The 21,847-nt window shown below is 34.9% G+C and overlaps 2 protein-coding genes across 3 annotated transcripts in view; one reads left to right on the forward strand and one right to left on the reverse strand.

Annotated features, from left to right (window-relative positions):
- The window catches only part of LOC149803374 (meiotic recombination protein DMC1 homolog), a 78,892-nt gene extending 76,654 nt beyond the window's left edge, over positions 1 to 2,238 (reverse strand). The window contains exon 1 of one of the 2 annotated variants that reach the window (XM_089953090.1): positions 2,156 to 2,238. The gene's annotated coding sequence lies outside the window, so the exon portion shown is untranslated. Of the gene's footprint in view, positions 1 to 2,122 lie in introns of both variants that reach the window. The other variant, XM_089953091.1, reaches the window with a different exon arrangement.
- Positions 2,239 to 6,098: 3,860 nt separating this feature from the next.
- Positions 6,099 to 21,080, forward strand: LOC149803375 (NHP2-like protein 1). The gene is made up of 5 exons (XM_089953093.1): positions 6,099 to 6,258; positions 9,632 to 9,749; positions 12,905 to 13,008; positions 13,925 to 13,958; positions 20,412 to 21,080. The coding sequence occupies exons 1-5, from the start codon at positions 6,256 to 6,258 to the stop codon at positions 20,534 to 20,536; spliced, it is 384 nt and encodes a 127-aa protein (XP_089809219.1). The 5' UTR covers positions 6,099 to 6,255; the 3' UTR covers positions 20,537 to 21,080.
- The last annotated feature ends 767 nt before the right edge of the window (positions 21,081 to 21,847 follow it).

Below are 21,847 nucleotides of genomic sequence, written 5' to 3' on the forward strand. Positions count from 1 at the left end.
TGGGGGAGGGGTTAATATGGGAATTTCAGAAACAGATATGAGGAAAGCAATGATAAATCTGGGTAACTAGGTCAGGATCATAGAAACTAATGCAAGTTGGGTGTGAGAACACATCAAGAGCAAGTAAAGTTTTTGGGTTCATAAAAGCTTTGACAACTCTGGGTAAACAGGTCAGCCTAATGACATATCTGGATAACTGGGTCATATTCCTGCTGTTTCAGATCCATTTAGTTATGGAATGATCTGGGCGAAGGGAGCTGTCATTCATCTAGCAATGGTTAGCCAATCATATTCTGTATGTGGGGAAAGGGTGTGGGATTAAGGTATGTGTATATAGGTAGATGTAAGATATAGCGTAGATTAGAGAATAGGAAAAAGGAAGGACATGTCAAAGCAGAAAGAAAAGCAGGACGGCAAAGAAAGAAAAAGGGACAGCAGAGACAAGTAGTTAGAAATAAGAATCAGACAGAGATATACAAGATGGGGAGTTAAAAGAAGGGTTACCTAATAGACATAATGGAGTGATAGATATTCTGAGTGGATAAATATAGTTAGAAACAATGTAGATAAACATTAGTGTAGAATTTGGAGAGGTGGACAAAACTAGTGTGTATTTTGGATATAAACAGTAGATCACAATATGACTTAATGTTTTAATTAGTATCTCCCTGGTCACTGCCTCACCCCAACATCAACAGAAAGACTCAATAGGTCAGACAGATAGACTGCACCTAATAAAAATCTTAACCAATTACGAGAAATCACAGCTCCTGACTGTCCAAAAGAATTGACTCTCTAGATTTTCGTTTTGACTCTTGAAATTTTCATTTTGACTCCTGAGATTTGGGAGTCAAGGGTCAACTGACTCTTCAGTTTGGAAATCTATTGAGAATCCTGATATATCATATACATTTGTAAATTATTCCTCAAGAACAGTCTGGATATGTTCACTAGTGACTGATTGAGGAAATAACCCCAACAAAACATTTCAATACCTGATTTGTATTCATTATAGACACTATACAAAAAATGTTCATTATTTGGAGAGAAAAAAAATATTTTTGCAGGTAATGAAATAAGTTGTTTGCACTTATTATGAGCAAAAACTATGAAAAGGATTAACTTTTTATTCGCTAATTTGTGATTTTGGATGCTATGACCTTCTTAAAAATACCATATTCGTGAACCTGAGATTAAATTTTAAATTTGACCTGTTATTCCTACATACTTTCAATTTACAGACAATGATTAGATTGAAGGGTCCTTGAAATTTTCCTTTTTTTTATATGATTTAGGCAATTTGTTACAGTAAATGACTGCAACAAAAATTATCCTGCCCAATTATGAAATTATGAAACTGGCAAGTATAGCAGCAACACCGTGAAAATAATCTGCTCCTGTTGATGATCTGTTAATATCAAATGCACTGTACATCACTGGGGCTCCTATCATTGCTTACAATTTACCTGTCATACATGTACTATATAATAACTCTGTGCTGTACATTATTACAACCAGTTTTGTGTTACACAGGCTATTGCTCACTATCTTTACATGATTAACTTAAGTACATGAATATGATAATGATTATGCTCAAATGGTTTTAACAGTGACATAATTTCAACTCGAATATGACTCAAGAATATTGATTCATGGAAAAGTGATGGGGCGATTTGTAAAAATTCACATAAAGGCTTCAGATGTACCAGAAACGCAGAAAACGTAAATTATTCTAAAAGCTGAATGGCCACAAAATATATCTCTATATCCATATATATGATACGAGAAAATTTCGGCATCAAATAAACGTAGGTGACTCGCGCAAACTCCATGAATAATTTTCAAAAATGTGGACTCAATGAAAATAAATCATTCCTCAGACTTTTAAAGTTAGACAGACATGGTCCAGTGTCAGTACCGGTTACAACAGTAATAGAAAGTACTTTCTTCATTATTATTATTTTTTTTTATCCTTTCAGGCTATTTCTTTTTTCAATATTAAGAGTGCGGCCACTTGCACCATGGCCATGGATGGAATGAACAGAAAGTCTCTAACTTCATACTTTAAATCTTTTATAATGAAACTACTGTAAAAAAAAAATGAATAAACGCATATCTGCACATGTCTGAATATTAAAATCCTTTTGTGGCATACAGGTTAAGCTGCCCAAAAACGGACAAAAATCTTCTATTTAATGGTGTGTACGCTCGTCGTCTGCTTTAACAATTGTCATTCGGATATCTTCTTAGTCTGGTTCCTGCTTCGTATGCTTCCTTTGGTGGCGCTAAGACCTTGTATATCTTAGGTATAATGCAAAGAACCTTTAATTCCCTTTATTTTGGTGTATGATTGATGGGTGTACTATGGGTTATAGAGTATACAGCTTGGCCTTACTTCAAATGTGCATCTTTCAAAAAGTGCTAGCTCTACTTGGTCATTTTCACTTCCTGAACTTCAGAGGTCAATTGTATACAAAAGAGCCGATAACTTTTTTTTACATTTTATATATTTGGTAATTCATTCATTGTACTTTCAGAAGCTGGTATTGTCTAGTCTGGCAAAGTTCATTTTCCCTATTTTAATAGCTGCTATGTATAGTGCACTTTAGACTAATTCAGACTGAGTTTTTAACACAAGGGAGCAGTCATTTTAGTTAGCAGTGTACTTAAATCATGTAAAATTTCCAAAAGTACAATATCCAAAAGAAATATCATCCACATTACATTAATGTAGCATAGAGATATGCCAACATTCTCTCCACTGTGCATGTTTTACATGTGAACTACTTCACCTTACATACGTCACTCTCTCAAAAGTACATATTATCTGGTGAGCGCCACTTTTATTGCACTCTGCATACGAAGTGGAGAGAGGTCAGGGAACCAGACTAGAAACCATACTAATATCTACTAAGTGTAAAACACCGACTGCATCAAATGGCTGCACAAATCGCAGGCTATAAAGACATTTTGCAATTATTATTATTATTATTATTATTATTATTATTATCAGTAGTAGTAGTAGTAGTAGTAGTAGTAGTAGTATTGTTATACTAGCAATGGTTTCTGACTTTTTTCAGTTGAGGCTCTGAGTGGTTACGACCATTTTCATATTTGGCTTTAAGCTTTGTTCTCTGTAATCTTGTGGTTAGTTACTATTAAATCCTCGTGCATGACTGTAATTAGATTGAACGTATGGTGCCAATATGACCGGTGAATCATTTATAGATGATTTAGTATCCGACCTCCGTCAAAAGTGTCTAAATGGAATCTTTATTACTCACGAAATATCTGACATGACTGGACTGTTGTATCCTAATGACATTCCAGATTGTATTGATAAAGTCGGATATTTACAGAGTAAAAATATTATTTCTGAGAACATTTCTGAAAATAGTGGAATGTGTGTTAACTTATAATTTTTTTTTAAATTGTATTCAGAAACAGAGGAGTTTTTGAACAGTAACGAAAAAAGGTCTTATAAGGGCATACAAACCCAAACCCTGTCTGGGTATAAATACATGGGGGTAAATTTCATTCATAAACTTAACTGGGCATGGGTAAAGCAAGAACTTACAATTCGAAGAAACAAGTTTCTTCATACATTGTGTAGTCTTCATTATAAATTAGGCAAATTTTCTACGACAGGCGCATTAAAACTATATGATGTTATCATCACAACAGCATTAAATTATGCCGCTGAACTTTGGAGATATGAATATTCACAAACAATTGAAATGGCACATAATCTATATTAGATTTCTAAAACATCCGAGCCATAAATGCTTTCTTTTACCATGGGGTGAATGTGGCAGATTACCTCTTTGTTAAATTTATTATTGCTAATGTAATAAGTCTTGATTAAGTTGATCAGAATGAGTTACAAAAAATATCCAAGACAATGGTATATTATGTTGAGAAAAAATGGTTGAGCGTTGATCCTGGTAAAGTCGCATCGGTTTCGAAATTTAGAGACATACGAGTATTTTTTTTATGATATTAGACAACGTCTAACAGGCAATTTAACTTACGATTGGAATTCTTCTATCAATAAATCCCATATAACATACTATAATAAATTTAAGATAATTTTTATGTTCAGTTTTGTATAAACATTGACTTTCATATCCCCACCCCACCCTTCTTTTTTCTGACCTCAATGTGTTAAATATATTTGTAACTACATCACTGTTATATAAGCGAGTGTTACGAGCCTATGGCCTATATTACCACTAAACTAATGTCATTGTCATTAATGATTTTACTTTTATAAATAAACGAAAGAAATGAACCTTTATGGGGAGAAGGGAAAAGGTCATGTTCATATAAACATTATATTTCCACTTGTCGCTAAAAATGCTTTTGTTGAACAAAATGATCCATTATGACGACAAGGGAAAAATATATTGCTAAGACTGCATTTGACTAACCAGTTCCCACATATACTAACCAACCAGTCATTACTTTAGCTCTTATATGGAAGGTAAGGTTGCGGAAGGACGAAGGCAAACGTCTCCAAGATATTCTAACTATAAGTATTCTAATTCCTTCATCAGCTTGAAAAGTTCATCTCTGGTTACCGCGTCGGAGCCTTTCAGCTAAAAACACTGGAAAGTCTCGTTGGTGATCTTCATTGTATACATAATGTGTGATAAGTTTCATTGGATATAACTTTTAAATTTTCACACATGGTTTGTTAGTGTCATACCAAATTTGTCGTCTGAGATTACCAAACTTCATGCTCGACACAGCGCGTATTTTGCCTTTACATTCAACCCGCAATTCGGCCACCACCTTTACGAATCGCATCAGTGTGGATCCAATAAATTTCATTTTGACGCGTTTTCAATGAAAAGTAACGGACACTGATTTTTGCCAGCCATATGTAACGTGTCATATTAATATCATGTTATTTTTGTAATATAAAAACATAATTATATTTTACAACACCCATACAGACCCGTCCAAACATCAATACAGTCACACACTCGTCATCCACACACGAGGGTCACCCCACTCCTCACCAGAGGGTCACGAATTTTCTTCATCTGAATTGCACACACCAATCCCGACACAGGCTAGAAAATGTTGGGTCCTGCCCCCGCCGCCGCTGTTGATTCCTTCAGACATTCTAATAAGTTAGGGCCTGATAGGTTACATTTTGGGTGTGGGTGTAGGTGGTTCCAAAATTTAAAAAAGGCATGGACTTTCCTCGAAAGGGCACCAAAGTGAAAGTCTTTGTACCTATTTACTGAAAGTGTGGATAATACCCAATAAACGAGCGCAAAAAACAAAAAGATGTCCAAAATTCAAGTGAAAAGTTACTCTGTGTGTGTGTGTGTGTGTGTGTGTACACTTTCTTTTCTAGCAGGGGAAGGGCCGGAACCCCATCGTCCAGCTCCGAAAATTATATTTAGATACGTATATTGAGAGTTTAAAACACTTAAAAGATGAAAAAAAAAAAAACAAACAAAAACAAAAAAAAACACAACAACGGAATAATAAACAAAATACCAAATTTACTAAGTATTTAATATGTATTGGGTCAGTAATATTTTACAGTATATCGCAAATCTGTAGGTGTCATGCAGTCAAGGTGACACTATATAGCTTCGCATTTTGCATATGGTAGATTATTTTAAAGAAAATGAATTGCCCCTGTTTTCCTCACTTGTTTTGCTGGCTGATTAAAAAAGCCATTGCGTATCTTAGGTATTGTCAAAATAATTTCAGAAGCTGTTATTGTCTAGTCTTGCAAAATGCATTTTCCTTATTTTAACAACTGTTAAAGATAGTGTGCTTTAGACTAATTTAAGCTGATTTTCGAGCGTCTAGGAACTGTCATTTTGTTTTGCGTGTGTTCAGATTATGTACAATTTCCACAACTACAACATCCAAAGAAATTTCAACCACAGTGCATGAAAGTGACATAGAGGTATGCCAATATTTTCTCGACCGTGCATTTGAAAATGTTAACAATTTTACCTATCACCCGTCACTCTATCTTTAGCCTGCTACCCTAACCTTGTCCACTGCATTCCCATTTTTGTATCGTAATCAATAGAAGTGTAATGGAAATTGTTATGCTACCAGACTGGCTATCATTCCGTGCGGAACTGGTACTTGTAGCACACTTCCAAGGCGCACAAGTGCACGTGTTATTGTTTTGTCCTCCGTGAAGCTTTAAAGCAGAGAGGACGAAATATTTGTTGTCGCACAATTCAAGAAACAGTAAGAAAAAATCAACAATTTAGAATGGTGAGGAGCATATACATTTATCTTTTTAAATAGATATATCGTTTGAAAATGAGAATACCACGCGGTTACCTGTTTTCGAACTCGAAAAAAAAAAAAACAAACAGAACACGAGTCGATTTGCGCTCAAAAAGCACAGGTGGCTGAATCCAGGTTAATGTTGAAAAATTGAAAAAACATGAAGGAAAAAAATCATACCGAGTAACAAAGTTAGCTCGGATTACTTGTATCTCTGTCGACAAGTAGAATTAGTAGACTACCTAATCTGCTGTTCAATTATAGATGACTTTGTCCTACCTGTTAGTCCTACATGTAAGACATAGCACATTTTGATTTTGTTGAGGTGCTATGTCTTACTGTCCAAATAACGGCCTTGTATAGTGTGTTCCGATGTCGTTGACATCGGAATGAGTAATCAAAGTTTCAGGAACATCTCACACATTTGGCAGCCTATATCGAGATTTTTCCACTAATTTATGTGTAATTAATATACTTACTGTGCTGTCTTTATCCTGGTGGAATGAAAATATGACACTAGCAAATTGATGCATTTTCACGTTCCGTTGACATACATTTGAATTTGTTGCAATGCGACGGTAGTCGAAGTATGCCGATGTAAGTTCAAGTAGGTTGATGTTTGGGATATATTTCTTGAATGAAACGAACCATTGCTTACAGTTCCAATAGACATAATATATTTTTATTCGTTTTGTTAAAAAATAATGTTTCAACTTTATCCGATTTCGGCATTCTCGGCTTTCATCGCTTTACAGCCAACTGGAAAGTAGGCCAAAGAAACTTGAAAACGGGTCCATTTCGTTTGTGAGAATTTGAATTTATTAGAGAAAAGGCATCATAGTAAGTAAAGTCTGACTGAAACATTATAACTTTACTTTGTAGAAAAGCGTCATTATTTTAGTTGTCAGTTATGTGAAATATTCCTGAAAATTTTACTTTCGTAACGATGTTAGTCGACATCAAAACACACTACACAGCGCCTTTAGTTAGGCTGTAAGACCCTGACGCCCACAACATAAATATCAGCGTCGGGTCTTACAGGTAGGACTATCCTACCTGTAAGACCTGACGCTGATATTTATGTTGTGGGCGTCATGGTCTTACAGTCTAACTAACGACGCTGTGTAGCATGTTTTGATGTCGACTAACATCGTTACAAAAGTCAAATTTTCAGGAATATTTCAAACAACTGAAAACAAAAATAACGACCCTTTTCTACAAAGTAAAGTAATAATGTTTTAGTCCGAATTTACTTTGATGTCTTTTCTCTAATAAATTCAAATTCTCACAAAAGAAATGGACTTGAAAAACCTATTTTCAAGTTTCGTTGGCCCGCATTTCAGTTGTCTGGAAAGCAATGAAAGCCGGGAATGCCAAAATCGGGTTAAGTTGAAATATTATTCTTTAACGAAACAAATAAAAATATATTATGCCTATTGGAACTGTAAGCAATGGTCCATTTCGTTCCAAGAAATTTATCCCCAACATGTACCTACTTTAATTTAATTCAGCATATCTCAACTACTGTCACATTGCAACAATTTCAAATGTATGTCAATGGAATGTGAAAATGCATCCATTTGCTAGTATCATATTTTCATTCTGCCAGGATAAAGACAGCACAGTAAGTATATTAATTACACATAAATTAGTGGAAGAGTGTTGCTATAGGCTGCCAAGTGTGTGAGATGTTCCTGAAACTTTGATTACTCATTCCAATGTCCACGACATTGGAACATACTATACAAGGCCATTATTTGGATAGTAAGATGTAGCACCTAAACAAAATCAACGTGTTCTATGTCTTACATGTAGGACTAAGTCTGACTATACATACCTGTTTGTTTGTAACCCCCTGCCGATTTCAATAAAGAAAACGTTTAATGTGATAAAAAGTGCACAGAACTAAGTCATCTGAATCATTGACTTATAATTTCTAACTTGACTGTGGCCAGAATGGCACAGATACTGGCATTCCCTGCACCTTTCATGCTTAACGGACTTTCCAGAATAACATGGCATCATATTGCGTACACTATGGGCTAGTTTATTTCCATCAGACAACATAATGACGTAGTTCATCCTGTTCGGTAACTACCGGATAATTCCATAAATTACCTAACGTTAAGATTTTATAAATATATCTCTTTGTTCACATGAACATGGAAATTAAACTGCTTGTTAAATCCCCGTGAAAGGAAAATTTGTTGTTGTCATTCTTTTCCTTTTCTTGATTCAACATTGTACATATAGGAAGCATGTATTTACATCTGTAGTTGTGCCCACCCCTTTGCTGAAAATGGACTTGTTCAGGAACTGGAGATGGATCTCGAGCATGTCCGTCTATTATATTGAAAACTTCTGTTGAGCATGAAATACGCAGACAAAAATTGTTTATCCTACGGACGTTACAGGTTCTAAATTGGGTCAAGAAAAGAGGACATTGAATAGTTACTGCTGATAATAAATTTATATAAATAAAATAGATTGCTTTGGTGGCCTAGTGGTTAGATCATCAGCCTCGGATGTGGGAGGTCGCAGGATCGAACCCTGCATGAGTGATACCAAAGACCTATACAAAATGGTACTAACAGCTGCGTCGCTTGGTGCTGTGCGTCTAGAGGTTAGTATTAGTACTGGTTGGCCTGGTGTCAGGATAATGTGACTGGGTGGGACATGATGCTACATGTCTGCGTCATGATGCCCTAGTGCATAATGAAACAAAGTTTCTACTCATTTGCTTGGTTGTCTTACAATCTTTGATCAAAATTGTGAGTGGGTAGGCTAATATATTGAAATCCAATTATTTTAATAATAATAATTATAATATTCAACTGATCAATTGAAATAAATTGATCGGGACACAACTGTGACTTCTTGCTCTTATGGAGGTAGGATTTGGATGCATTTTAATGTTTCTTTTGTTCCACCTATTTGATTTGATACAAAAGATGTAATTACCGCAAAAATTCAAAGTAGGTTTGCTTTTGAGTGTAACAATGCAATATGTACATCTGTAAGTTGGAGATCAGAATACTGTAGGCACTTATTTGGTTCTCACAATCATGGATGTGTCTGTGACGGTTGATAAAAAAAAATTGTTTCAGTACAAGTGGGTATTTTGCATTTATGATGATTACACTGAAACAAAAATAAAAGATAGAAGTAAAATATGATTTTCATTTGACAAAACATATTTATTAAAGTGTTGCCATCGATAGGCATTAGGGACATTTTCATTGATCATAGTTTTGACGAATAATATTATTTATAGTTGTGTGACATAATATTCAATCTGGTGGTCCTGTTTTGAAAGTAATTTAGTTCTTGAACTTAATTTTGCATGTTTTTATATTAGGCAGATGAAGTGAATCCCAAAGCTTATCCACTGGCTGACCCGCAGTTGACAAAGAAGATTTTAGATCTTGTGCAGTCTGCATCATCATACAAACAACTGAAAAAAGGAGCTAATGAAGGTAATTTTTTATGGCATTTAATTCTGTTGGTCGTAGATCAGAAGAGCTTTTGGGTCCCATTGTCTATCTTTCCATTATCACAAATTATTTCTTCTTTTAAACTACTTGAGGGATTGCTATGAGATTTTACACACGTTCATTCCATGGTCTAGTTGGTCCTAAATGACAAAAAAAAAATAATGGTATTGTTAAGACGTCAGTTGGGCAGTCAGTGGCCATCCTGAATGGATGGCATATCAAGTTTATTTTTTCACCAGAAGACTTATGATGTCTGGTTGGTCCAAAATAAAATGGTGCTGTTCTGTCGTCCAGAATTACTGCCATGGAAACCATCTTGGATGTCCTGTTACAGCTATTCCTTCCAAATGGAAGGCCAAATTGATTTTACCTGAGCACTTGTTATGGTGTGATGTTGGTCTTCAATGAAAATGGTGCTGCTCTGACCTCAAAATGTTTTATCACTGCTTCTTGTGAGTGGAAGATTATAACTAACAATATGCTTTTCAGCCAATCCTGTGAGACAAATAACCTGAATTTTAAATGCATCATTTTGACATCAAATGGATCAATGGTCTAGTATCCAATATTCCTTTAAAACAATGGAAGATAACTTTGTATTTCCTTTCCAAATATTGCTTGTCAGAGCATTGCTTTCATTGACTTGCAACTCAAATAACAGGACAGACAAATTAGTAGTGATATGACTGAAAAATTGTTAAAGCTACGTTAAAAATTCTTATCACACACACACACACACTATTTAATCTACTGAAGTATTATGACAGGGCAAGTTGTTGATCTTCAGATAACTGACCAGTCAGATGCACTACATGTAACGTTGGGGTGATATTAAATTTGTTAACATTATTTTTCCAACCAACAAGATAATTTTTAAGTGTTAGTAACCAGGATTCACAAGTTTGTACCAAACATCCATAGTTTTATGTATTTGCAGTGATAAAATGAAACCAAAAGGGCAATGTCCAGCAGACTTTTGACAGCCTAATTTCTTTTTTCCATTGGCAGAAAACTTCAGGTTCTCAAGCTCAGACCACCAATATTTTCAGGCTCTGATTTATTGTATCCCATGCTTACTAAACAGAGTGCATGCGCTTATTGCCAGTGAAGGATGAGCTAATAGAAATATCTTAAAGATTTTGATCAACTTGGGCATCAATTTAGATCCATGATTATTGAAGAAATCTTCAGTAAAAACACTGCTGTATTTATTTTAAAAGTCTAGGGAGGATAAAATGTAGAAGATTCCCAAATGAATTCTTTAGAGAGCAGAATGGTTATTCAAGGGTGCCAAATTTAAATTCCATTATGAATGATGCATAACAGAAGAGGCTGATAACGATCACATGTGCTCTGGTCATGGATTTACTAATTGTTGGAATAAATATCAACTTCTCCAGAATTATGTATACATTGAATCAGTCATTATTGAGTCTGACTCTTTGCACAGTTTGCTACAATTTCCTCAACAACTAAATAATCATGACCTGAACAATAGACATGCTGTTTTAGCCAACAAGGAAATTTCAGACATCCGTGCTGTAGCCTGACATAATGGGAGCTGCTTGAAAACTTTCAGTGCTGGAAAAGCCACTACTCTAGTTTAATTTATTTTCATGATTGTAAAAGTTATAAATAAATAATATTTAGTGGGTAATTGCTTTTGATGGATTTGCCTGTTAAAGTTTGCATAGTTGTAAGTTTAATTTTGTGGATTAACCTTTACGAATACCTATGATAAAGAACAGGAAAAAAACTGAACCATGCTAGCAACATACATACCAACCATTATGTTTTGGCTGGTTCATTACACTTTTTTCCCCACCAGATTGCATATTATGCTAGACTTTATATAAAATTATCCCTTTTTGTACATTAAAAAATAAAAAAATAAAGCAATAAAAAGTTGTTTTTGTCATTTTTATTATTATCTATTTAATTACTCTGATATAAATTTGAGATTTAAATAAATTTATAAAGGTGACTGCTGTGTGAGGATAGCATGAAAGTACTTTCATTTATTACTATTTACAGCAACTGTGTATGATCCATTTTCAAGATAACAGGTTTCTTCAGATGTGGACTTGGCGTCATAGATTTATTTTATTGATAAGCTAGGGAAGTTGTGAACTAGTCTGTACTGTTAAAGTAAATGGCATCAGATGTTAAGTGAAATGCTTTATGGTACGATTTGTGGATGTTATATGACAGAAAATGTTAAGAGCAGGTGGATCTTTTTAAACCTCAAAACATGTCAGCTTGGGAAAAAAAACGAGAAATTGCCACTGCTTTGCAAACTTTAAAAGTATATTAGAATAATGTAATACAGTAATCTGAGTACCTGACCTCATTGCAGACTGCCAGTGCATGATTATCCAGTGAAATTTACACATGTAGAATAGTTAACGAGTACTGAATATAAATAAATTTTCAGTATATTTTATACTTGTCTTGAGTTCCAATCCATATGGAATTTGCCTTTTATGACAAGAATTGTGACCAGCTGCAGAACCAGGTTAGTAGTAAAAAATGTACCTTGTTCATACATGCTGTATTTCAGGCATGTAATCTATTATATAGAGATTGCACATTTTATGCCCAGAATATGCATTTTGCCACTTATAATAACAAAAATTACACTTAAACCTCTGGCATGCATGTAACAAAAAAAGGCAGTCACTTGAGTGGTAATACTGCTGTAGTAGCTAAAGGGTTTCAGGAAGGTTACGTTTTCATTTCTTGGAACATTCCCTTTTATACATCCCCAGTTGTTTTACCTAATCAAAGCTGGTTCATTTAAGGTAAGAGGTGCAATCCATTCTGCAGAAGGAGGCAGTAAAGAGGGCGGAGAAAGACCAGACTTCATCTTTCTACAACTGGATTTTCAAGATGTCCAAGGCAGACAGTTTCATTTTGTCATCAATCTTGACACCTTACCCACTGTCACATTCTGCAGGAGCAGGCATTAAAGATGGAGATGATTACCTTAGTCCTGAACACCATAAAGTCCTTCCATTGGGTGTTTCTGTTGACCATAACACTGCATACCTTCACATCTCCATTTTTCCTAAACAAATGTTATTCATATATTATATGAAAAAATAAATAGTCTACTGTTTTTTCTTCTTTTCATCAAGCAACCAAGACCCTAAATCGTGGTATAGCTGAGTTTATTGTGATGGCTGCAGATGCAGAACCATTGGAAATCCTGCTTCACTTACCACTCCTTTGTGAAGATAAGGTAAGAAATTGTAGACCTACAATGAAAATTAGTGTTTTTGCAATTTTGTAAGTTTTGATTTTTTTTACATATACAATTTTGCCTCAATATAATGCACTTTGTTACAACACAAGTCTTGGTATAATTCAGTAAATCATATCAGTGTATACCGATATGGGATGTAAGAAGATGGGGTACGGCTTAGTGTTATCTCTTCTTTTTTTCTTCTTTTTAAAACACCTTATTTTACAAATTTTGAAAGTACGCGTTATACTGCATTTATACTATGGTTTGGTATATTCAGCTGTTCTTTCTATCAGTTTCATATGGAGTTCTCACTATACTCAGTGTGAATAAAAGAATATACTTTCTGCAGAATAATAGCATTCTCCACTATCTACAGTTACCAATCTTTGTGGAAAGCAATCATTTGGGGTAAGGAAGAACTCGGTTGATTTCATTCTTATGGATGTATTGTAGGTTTTGGAGTCAAAATGTCATGCTCATAGTTATTGGCAGAAAGAAGAGAAAAGGTTTCCATATAATAATATCACAGATTAAAATCAAACTTATGCTTGACTTGCTTTAAAATTAAATGTCTGTCAAAAGATCAAAGGGCAAGGTCACTACAACTGAAAGAAGATAGAAAATGTGTGCACAATGACACTAGTTCTGCTTAAGGGTGTAGCAGTATACCATTTTACTGATATGGTATATCACAACATGAGTATAGAAATACCAGTATTCCATGGTTGTTTCTTCACCTCCATTAGACCATCCAGAACTAACTTTAAGCACACCACTGTCTTCTATTAGGCTTAGCATCGTTGCCAATGTGGCAGCTTCTAAATATGAGCTAATTTCTTCTTTGTATTAGACATGGACTTTGTTTGACAGTCACATTTAAAATTAATACTTTTATCTTTTGTCTTTTCAGAATGTTCCTTATGTTTTTGTAAAATCCAAACAAGGTAAGGCCAATTTTAAGGTTGAGAGTTCTTACATCTTAAATGAACTGGTTCCAATTTCGCTTTCACTCAGTTTAATAAAAAGTGTTTCCTCAGTGGCAACTCCTTCCAGACAAGCGAGTGTGGTGGAGTGTTTTTTCTTAATACTCTGCACTCTCTACCACCACCACATGTATGGTTCCGAAAATTTATGTGAGCTGTATGGTAGCCACGGATAATATAATATCTAAGACAGCAGGTTGACCCAGTGCAAATATGGATCTCAGTTATCAGATAGGACTTTTCTCGGTTTTAAAGCGGAATTCTGCTTTTCTACTGATTTGAATCAGATTTTCTTGATATAGTCAGTTTTTTATATTGTCTCCGATCCGGTTTTTAAAAAATGGTCTGTTTGGTCTCATTCTGCAATGACCCTTGTAAATTATTCATTCCATATATTAGATAGCACTTGACTCTTGTAAAGAGTATTCTGATTGGTCAAAGGTTTAAATTCATCCATCGAATCCTCATGTAATGGAAACTGATGGCAATGGAAAGAGGAAGCATGCTTGCAAAACATGGCATCATGAGTTGTTGAGATGGAGCATGACATGAAACCTTTAGATAAAGGTTTTAAAAAAATGTATTGAAATGGGAATGACTAGTGAAAAGTAGACAGAAATTTAGTAGGTTAGATTGTAAGAAAACTGAACGCTAAAGGACTGGCATTTTGTGACCTCTGCAAAAAAAGATCTGAATTAACGGTAATCGTGGTTGGAAGAGCTTAGAAAAGCACCTACAAAAGAAGTTGCACATGGAAAAATCAAAGCTCAGAAGGCATCTGGAAAAGTGCAATCATATAAGACAGGAAATCATTCTTTAATTGAGAGTCCAGGAAATCATTCTTTAATTGAGAGTCCAATATCTTGTTTTAATTTTTGTACTCTACCAAGATCTGGAACTTCAGTCGTTTAAATCTAGCTATTATTTAGTTTATTTCTGTATCTGTTTTGTTTTTTCTGTCTTGGTTTTGGGTGTTTGAGCAGTCACAGATATTTTGTGCAGTCACAATGTTTCTGCCAATCTCTACCTATGTATGTGATACATAGCTGCCAACCCTCACGAATTTGGTGTGAATTTCACGACTTTTTCAGCGATTCACGGATTCACGCCGTAAGACAAAAATTCACGAATTTTCCGATCCTCAATTATTTTAAATCTTTAATAAAAAAACCGATTTCCCATTAAGCGCTAGTCATGATATTAGCAGTTGCCGAAACGGTCCGGTACCGCTGGTCACGATATTAGTAGATCTACAGCTGATTAGTATAGTTGGCCCGGTCGCAAGCATTTTAGCCTATTTTAATCTATATATATATAAGAGCAGTTTTACAAGTGCTTTTGAGAGAAACTGGGGCCTAACCGGAAATTTGATCCGTGCATGCGTCAAAACACTGATTCGAGTTACCATTCAGCATCGCATGTAAGATTTTGAAAACATCTTCACCACCAAGGAAAAAGAAATGTATTACTCAAAAAGTGAAGCTTAATTTGGAATATATCAAAAATTGGCCGTGCATTCTGCCATTAAACATTGATATTCATTCATGCTTTTTGCACTCAGTGTGCCATCGCAGAGACGATGTAAGGAAGAATGTCGGTTGCAAAAAACACATAGAAGTTGGGAAAATTAAGAATTCGCAGATTTCAGCTCTGGAATATTTTAAACCATTGGCGGAAGACCCGCAGGCTACCAATGCTTAAGCATTATTTGTGAGTTTTCTTGTGTCGAACACAATCTACCTTTATCAGCTGGAGACCATGCTAAACATTTGTTCTGACATATGTTCCTGGACTCGAAAATCGCTTCCAAATTTTCATGTGGAAGAACCAAAAATGCTGCAGCTCCTGTGCATTCCTCACAGCAACAGTGACAGCGAAAGAGTATTTTCTTTAGTGAGGAAAAATAAGACAGACTTTAGGGTCTCCTTAGCTGCAGAAAATTTGCCAGCAATTTTAGTCCCCAAGATCAACCAGCAGGCAAGAAGTCGGAACTGTTTTTAGTGTTTAGAAAACAAATTTACAATCAAGCAGTTGAGGAAGTTCAAGTCTGCCATAGTATCATGTCTTGATAAATAAATATTTCTGCATATATGTAGTGTTTTATTTTTATTTTGAGAACTTGATATAGTGTAGTATTGACGGTCGGAGTAGTCAGAGTGGATGGAGTTATTGTCATGGTATTTTTCACGAATTCATGTCCAAAATTCACGACTTTTTATCCCTATTTTCACTAATTGTGAGCCTGGAAGGTTGGCAGCTATGGTGATACTATTTATGAAGAGATCCATATGATCAGCAAAGTGGGTAACGTTACATCCTAATGCCAGTGAGTATAAATATTTGTACAGCTGACATAGGCTTGCTTTGCTGGACTTTCACAAACTTTCCTCATTTCTTTGAACACAGATAACTGTCACCACTCTTTTATCTCCTCCGCTGCATCACATGGTATACTAATATTGAGATGTGGCGGAGAGAGAACTTCACATAGTCCATTACGTGATTTTATGATAGTTAAAATGTTTTAATCAAATAAACCAACTTCTTTTGGGATCAATGTAAAATGTTGAAAGCGTAGATATAAAATTAATCTGCAAATGTAAAAAAAAAAATATGCCAACTGTGCATCAGCCCAAATTAGCTCAAATGATCCATCACTGAGTTTTGTGCCAATTCAAATACAACCAGACTTTATATGTTTGTATGCAATAACATCAGAAGTCTTGGAATCTTGGTAAATATGTCCTCAGTAGGTTTCTCTTTGTTGCTTACAGTAATAGCTTCTGAAAATCCCAACCCCACCCCTGTGTTTTCCATTGCTCCTTTTCTGCATCATTGTACCACAGTGTATATAAACTGAGTATTGGTGAGTTTAGATTCCATTGTTATATAATTACCCAGATATTGATTTGCTCTAGGAGATCTTCTTTACAGCTGAAGTAATCACTGAAATTATCAGAATTAATTTGTGTAACACTTCATATTCATTTCTTGTTCTAGTTGATTTACTTTACATTAGTGACTTCTTTTTTTCTTCATAATATTATATGCATCTTTTATCTTTTATGCATATAAGCTTGACTGAGTTTATCACATTCCTCTTTAAAATCATTTTTAAGTTAATTGCTTTATCAGCATGTTATGGCAGTGTGTCCACAAACAGATATTACCTCTTTTGAGCCTCGTTAATAAATCTGTATGATGCATTCAGAGGAAATGGCAATTTAAGCATTTCTGATACATGATTTACATGCAGTCACATTGTAACACCATTTTTAGAAATTTCCATAAATTGCTTCAAAATATTTCGAGAGTAGAATTGAGAATTATTTGCAGTGGCAGTTCTTCAATTTAAAATACATTCTCTGCTATAATTTTCTATGTCAGATTCCTTGCAAAAAGAAAATTATGCTCAGCCAGTAAGACCTGCCAACCCATATGACTTTGTTGTAAATCTTATGAAGGTGACCCTTAAAATATGGACTTTTGAAATAAAAGCAAAACTTGGCATGTCTGTGTTTGATTTGGATCAGGGTTTATATTAGATTTATTGGAGTTAGGAAAACAAACGATACAGTAGTACCTCAGATGCTTTAAACTGCATACAGTATTTTGTTGTTGTTGCAAAGTGTGTACCTTATCAAACTGTTGATTATGGGATTTACAGGGAAAAGGCATCCTACAAGCAATGCATTTTTAAGACTAAAGGGAAAATTAGCCTCCTAAAAAGTGTTAGTAATCAGTACAAAAGAATAAAGGGATTATTCAGATTCTTGTGAATAAAAGCAGGAAGGGACACAAATATGCTTATTGGACATGACATGTCAATTTGAGTATGTCTTCTGGCAGGAGATATTGGTGTAATGTGAAATGGAAAACAAATTGAAGTTTGTGCAACTGCAGTTAAGATAACTCTGGCCGAAGAATAGTTGACAAACATTTCATTTGAACATGTGAACCTAGTGTTTACTGTTGCTGCATGTTTCAAATACTGAACATTTAAATGTATGTTTTAAACTCTACATTAGCAGTATATGATATTTTGTTACATCTTAATGAAAACTGGTCAAAGATATGGAAGAAAATCAACTGACTTACTGAGATGGTCTTGTTATGGTTGACAGGATTGAGCCTGTACAAATTTCTTGCTATAGGGAATTATACTATACCAATCTGTAGACACTGTCTAGAAAAAATCAAAAAGTAGCTGATGTGCAGTATAATTACAATAATTTAGGCTTGACTGAAAACTTCACATTCCTGGATTAATAATCTACGGGTTGCACATAGCTTGCATGATGCAATGGGCACCAGTCATAGGAGATAGAGGATGTAACTTGTACAGGGAAGAACAGGAGCGGATGAAAGGCAAAATCCCAGTTATGATACTACTTAAGGATAGAGGGACATGTAAAGTATAGCAGCACAAGTGTGAGTTCTAAAGCTTGATAGACATAAATCGTAGTGTAGAGTGATGCTACTATAAACAGCTCTGGGAGAAAACTGAGTTTTTACCCCCAACTACTGTAGATAAAGTCAACTCTTTTCAGAAATATTCATTTTAGTGGAAGATTTAAGTTGTGGCAAAAAATTATGAAATCAAATATTTTCTGTAATAAATCTGATCATGAGAGTGGAATATTGATAATTGGACTGAACATGTTGCAGTAACCATCATATTTCCTATACACTGTACTTACAGCAGTGCCTAAAGTTTTTTTTAATGATGCACTTATTGCTAGTGTCATCACCTTTGGGTTTAGTTCATTAAGATCATAATAAATAGAAAGTAAAGATTTTCTTTCTGACTTGCTTTGATTACACATATAGTATGATTGCTTGGCAACAATAGGACTGTATTAAATTACAGGCATCAAATTAGTAAAATAAGCACTTACTTTTTTTCTAATGATATGTGAAACCAGCATGTCTTTTGTATTGATTAAGACTTACACAAATGATACTAACAGCTGCCTCACTTGGCGCTCAGCATCAAGAAGTTAGTGTTAGGACTGGTCGGCCTGGTGTCAGGATAATATAACTGGGTGGGACATCATGCTACATGTCTGCAGCATGATGCTCCAGTGCTAGACATCACTATAACCTGTTACACTGCAGATATCGTAGCGATATGACTAAAGAATTGTTAAAGCTACGTTAAAATCCAAATCACACACACACTCTTGTATTGATTCATCGAAGGAAAGCGTTTCATAATTTACTAAAGAGAATTGAAACCACTTGCTGACACTAAGATAGCAATACATTAAAAAGCCTGTGGTCTCTAGGAAAAGGTCTGCTCCAGTGGCCTAGTGGTTAGAGCATCCGCATTGGATGTGGGATGTTGCAGGTTTGAACTCTGGCCAAGTAATATCAAATATACTTATTAAAATGGTACTACATCTGCCTTGCTGGGCGTATAGCAAACCTGCCAAGTCTTACTATTTTGCTTTAAGTCTTCACAAAAATTAACCTTATAATATGGTCTTACTGCATACTAGCAAAAACTATGGAAAAATGATTGTTGCCAAAAAATCTGGATAATTAGTTTATCTGTTTTATTTTGATCCGGGTTTCATCTTAGAATTAGTGAAATTAGTCAGGGAACCAGACTAGCTTTACAGCAGCACCCCAGGTGCTTTGAACTGCACCTATTTATTCATGTAAAGTGCCTGCATGATCAAACTCTTGATTATAGAATTTGTAAAAGTGGCATCCAGAAAGCGATGTATGTGTAAGACTAAAGGGAAAAAAACTTTAGAAAAGTGTTAAAAAAATCAACGTTGAAGAATAAAAAGGAGTATTCAGATTCTTGTGAATAAAAGCTGGAAAGGACACAATTATGTTTATTGGACATCACATACCAATTTGAGTGTGTCTCATAGCGGGAGATATGATTGCCGTGATCATGTGAAATGGAAATGAATTTCCAAGACTTCTGTAAATTTAAGAGATAGTAACAAGCCATTGATATGCATAGGGTTTGGAACTAGAGTTTGTGCAGCTCAACTAGTGGTAAATAAAGTCTACACGTACTTTACAAACGTTTCAGTTGAACATAATGTTTATCATCGATGTGTCAAACTTTTAATTATGTTTTCCAGCTTTACAGTAGCAGTACTTGATATTTTGTTACGCCTTACTGAGACGGACTCATCGGGGTTGGCAGGTCTGGCTTAGCATTAAGAGGTTAGTGTTAGGACTAGTCAGCCTGGTGTCAGGATAATGTGACTGGGTTGGACAAGATGCACCATGTCAGGCATGATGTCCCAGTGCTAGACATCTCTGTAAAATGCACTGCAGATGTCATAGCGATATGATTGAAATTTTTTTAAAGCTCTGTTAAAAATCCAGATCACACACTGTATAAAAAGCTTGAGGATAATAAAGATAATGCTTGTTTTCTCCTTCCAGCTCTAGGTCGGGCCTGTGGTGTGTCACGGCCAGTGATAGCCTGCTCTGTCACTGTAAATGAGGGATCCATGCTGAAGCCAGAGATCCAGGCTGTTCAAAGCGCTATCGAGAAACTTCTTATTTAAACAGCAGCCTCCAGAGTCTAGCCGTCGATTCAGAGATGCTCTTTGTCCTGAGACAGTTGGGTTGGCCTTTCTGGGGTCTGGTATATATGGGTCTAGTTAATGAAATACATGTACCTGAAATGTAACTTCAAGCTGTAAAAAAACCAACCTATTTTTACCAGAATTGTTAAAGCATTATCTGTATTCATGAATTGAACTTGCAAGTCACTATTTGTGTTTTTGATCAAATTAAGTGAGATTTAATTTTGTGTCTGATTTGCAGGAGAATGGATATGATATCTGCAGAAACATGAATTGATTACATTTGATTGAAAGCAAAATTTTGTGCTTCTCTTAGACTACATCTTTGGCTGTATAAAATAATAATAAAAATAAAATATATAATAAAGGCTCATATGTCATTTCAGTTCTTAATAAATACCATTTTGTTGATAAGCACTAGTACTCCTATGTCTTTATCCATTATCATCAAAATTATTCACATTTAATGATGGTAGATGTTTTAAATGTATTACATATGATATAAAATCAGTTATCAAAAGAAGATATGCGTTTTCTTTTGCTTTTGAATAGGTTATGGTACAATAATAAACATAATAACAGGAAATCCTCCTTGGTACAGGTAGGTGAATTTGCTGTAATGCTTATTTGGCAAAACCCTTTAGAGTGACTCCTTGATCCACTTTTGCCATGTCTGTTATGTTTTCTTTGCTCTTCCAATAATGGCAGACTGTAGTATATTGTGGTCATTGAAGCTTTACATGTTTGTTAGATTACAGTTTTGCATCCAATGCGGACACCAGTGAGTATTTGCTTTTGATGATCCATCTGGGGATTATTTTCTCTGAATGTAGGATTTATAGTTTTTTCAAATAATACAGCATGACCTTTTGGGAGTGCAGTATTCCAAGAAAACATGTTCATGTTTTCCCATACAAATTCAGTAACCTTTTTATTATATACTCGTTTGTTATTCTACCTAAGACTTGATTATATTAAAATACACTACAAGAAACAAAGTAATTGAATGTATGCTGTATTCAAAAATAAATTCACAACAATAGATTTATCAATTATTAAGAGTATTATTATTGCATACATAGCACTGCCCAGTGAGCTTTGAACCTTATCAGATGCTCGAAAGTAATTTCGAAAAAAGATTTGTCATATTGTGAATGAATGCACATTGCAGCAACTTTTCCATTTGGTCTGGAATGGATGGATTTTGTTTTTACGTTGATTCAACTCAAGTTTGCATTTCTGATTATGATGGACTGGATTATTGGATCAATTCAGTGCAGATTTCAGCTG

This window comes from Sinohyriopsis cumingii, chromosome 3, assembly GCF_028554795.1.
Source record: "Sinohyriopsis cumingii isolate HCF-2022 chromosome 3, ASM2855479v2, whole genome shotgun sequence".
NCBI classification, from domain to species: Eukaryota; Metazoa; Mollusca; class Bivalvia; order Unionida; family Unionidae; genus Sinohyriopsis; species Sinohyriopsis cumingii.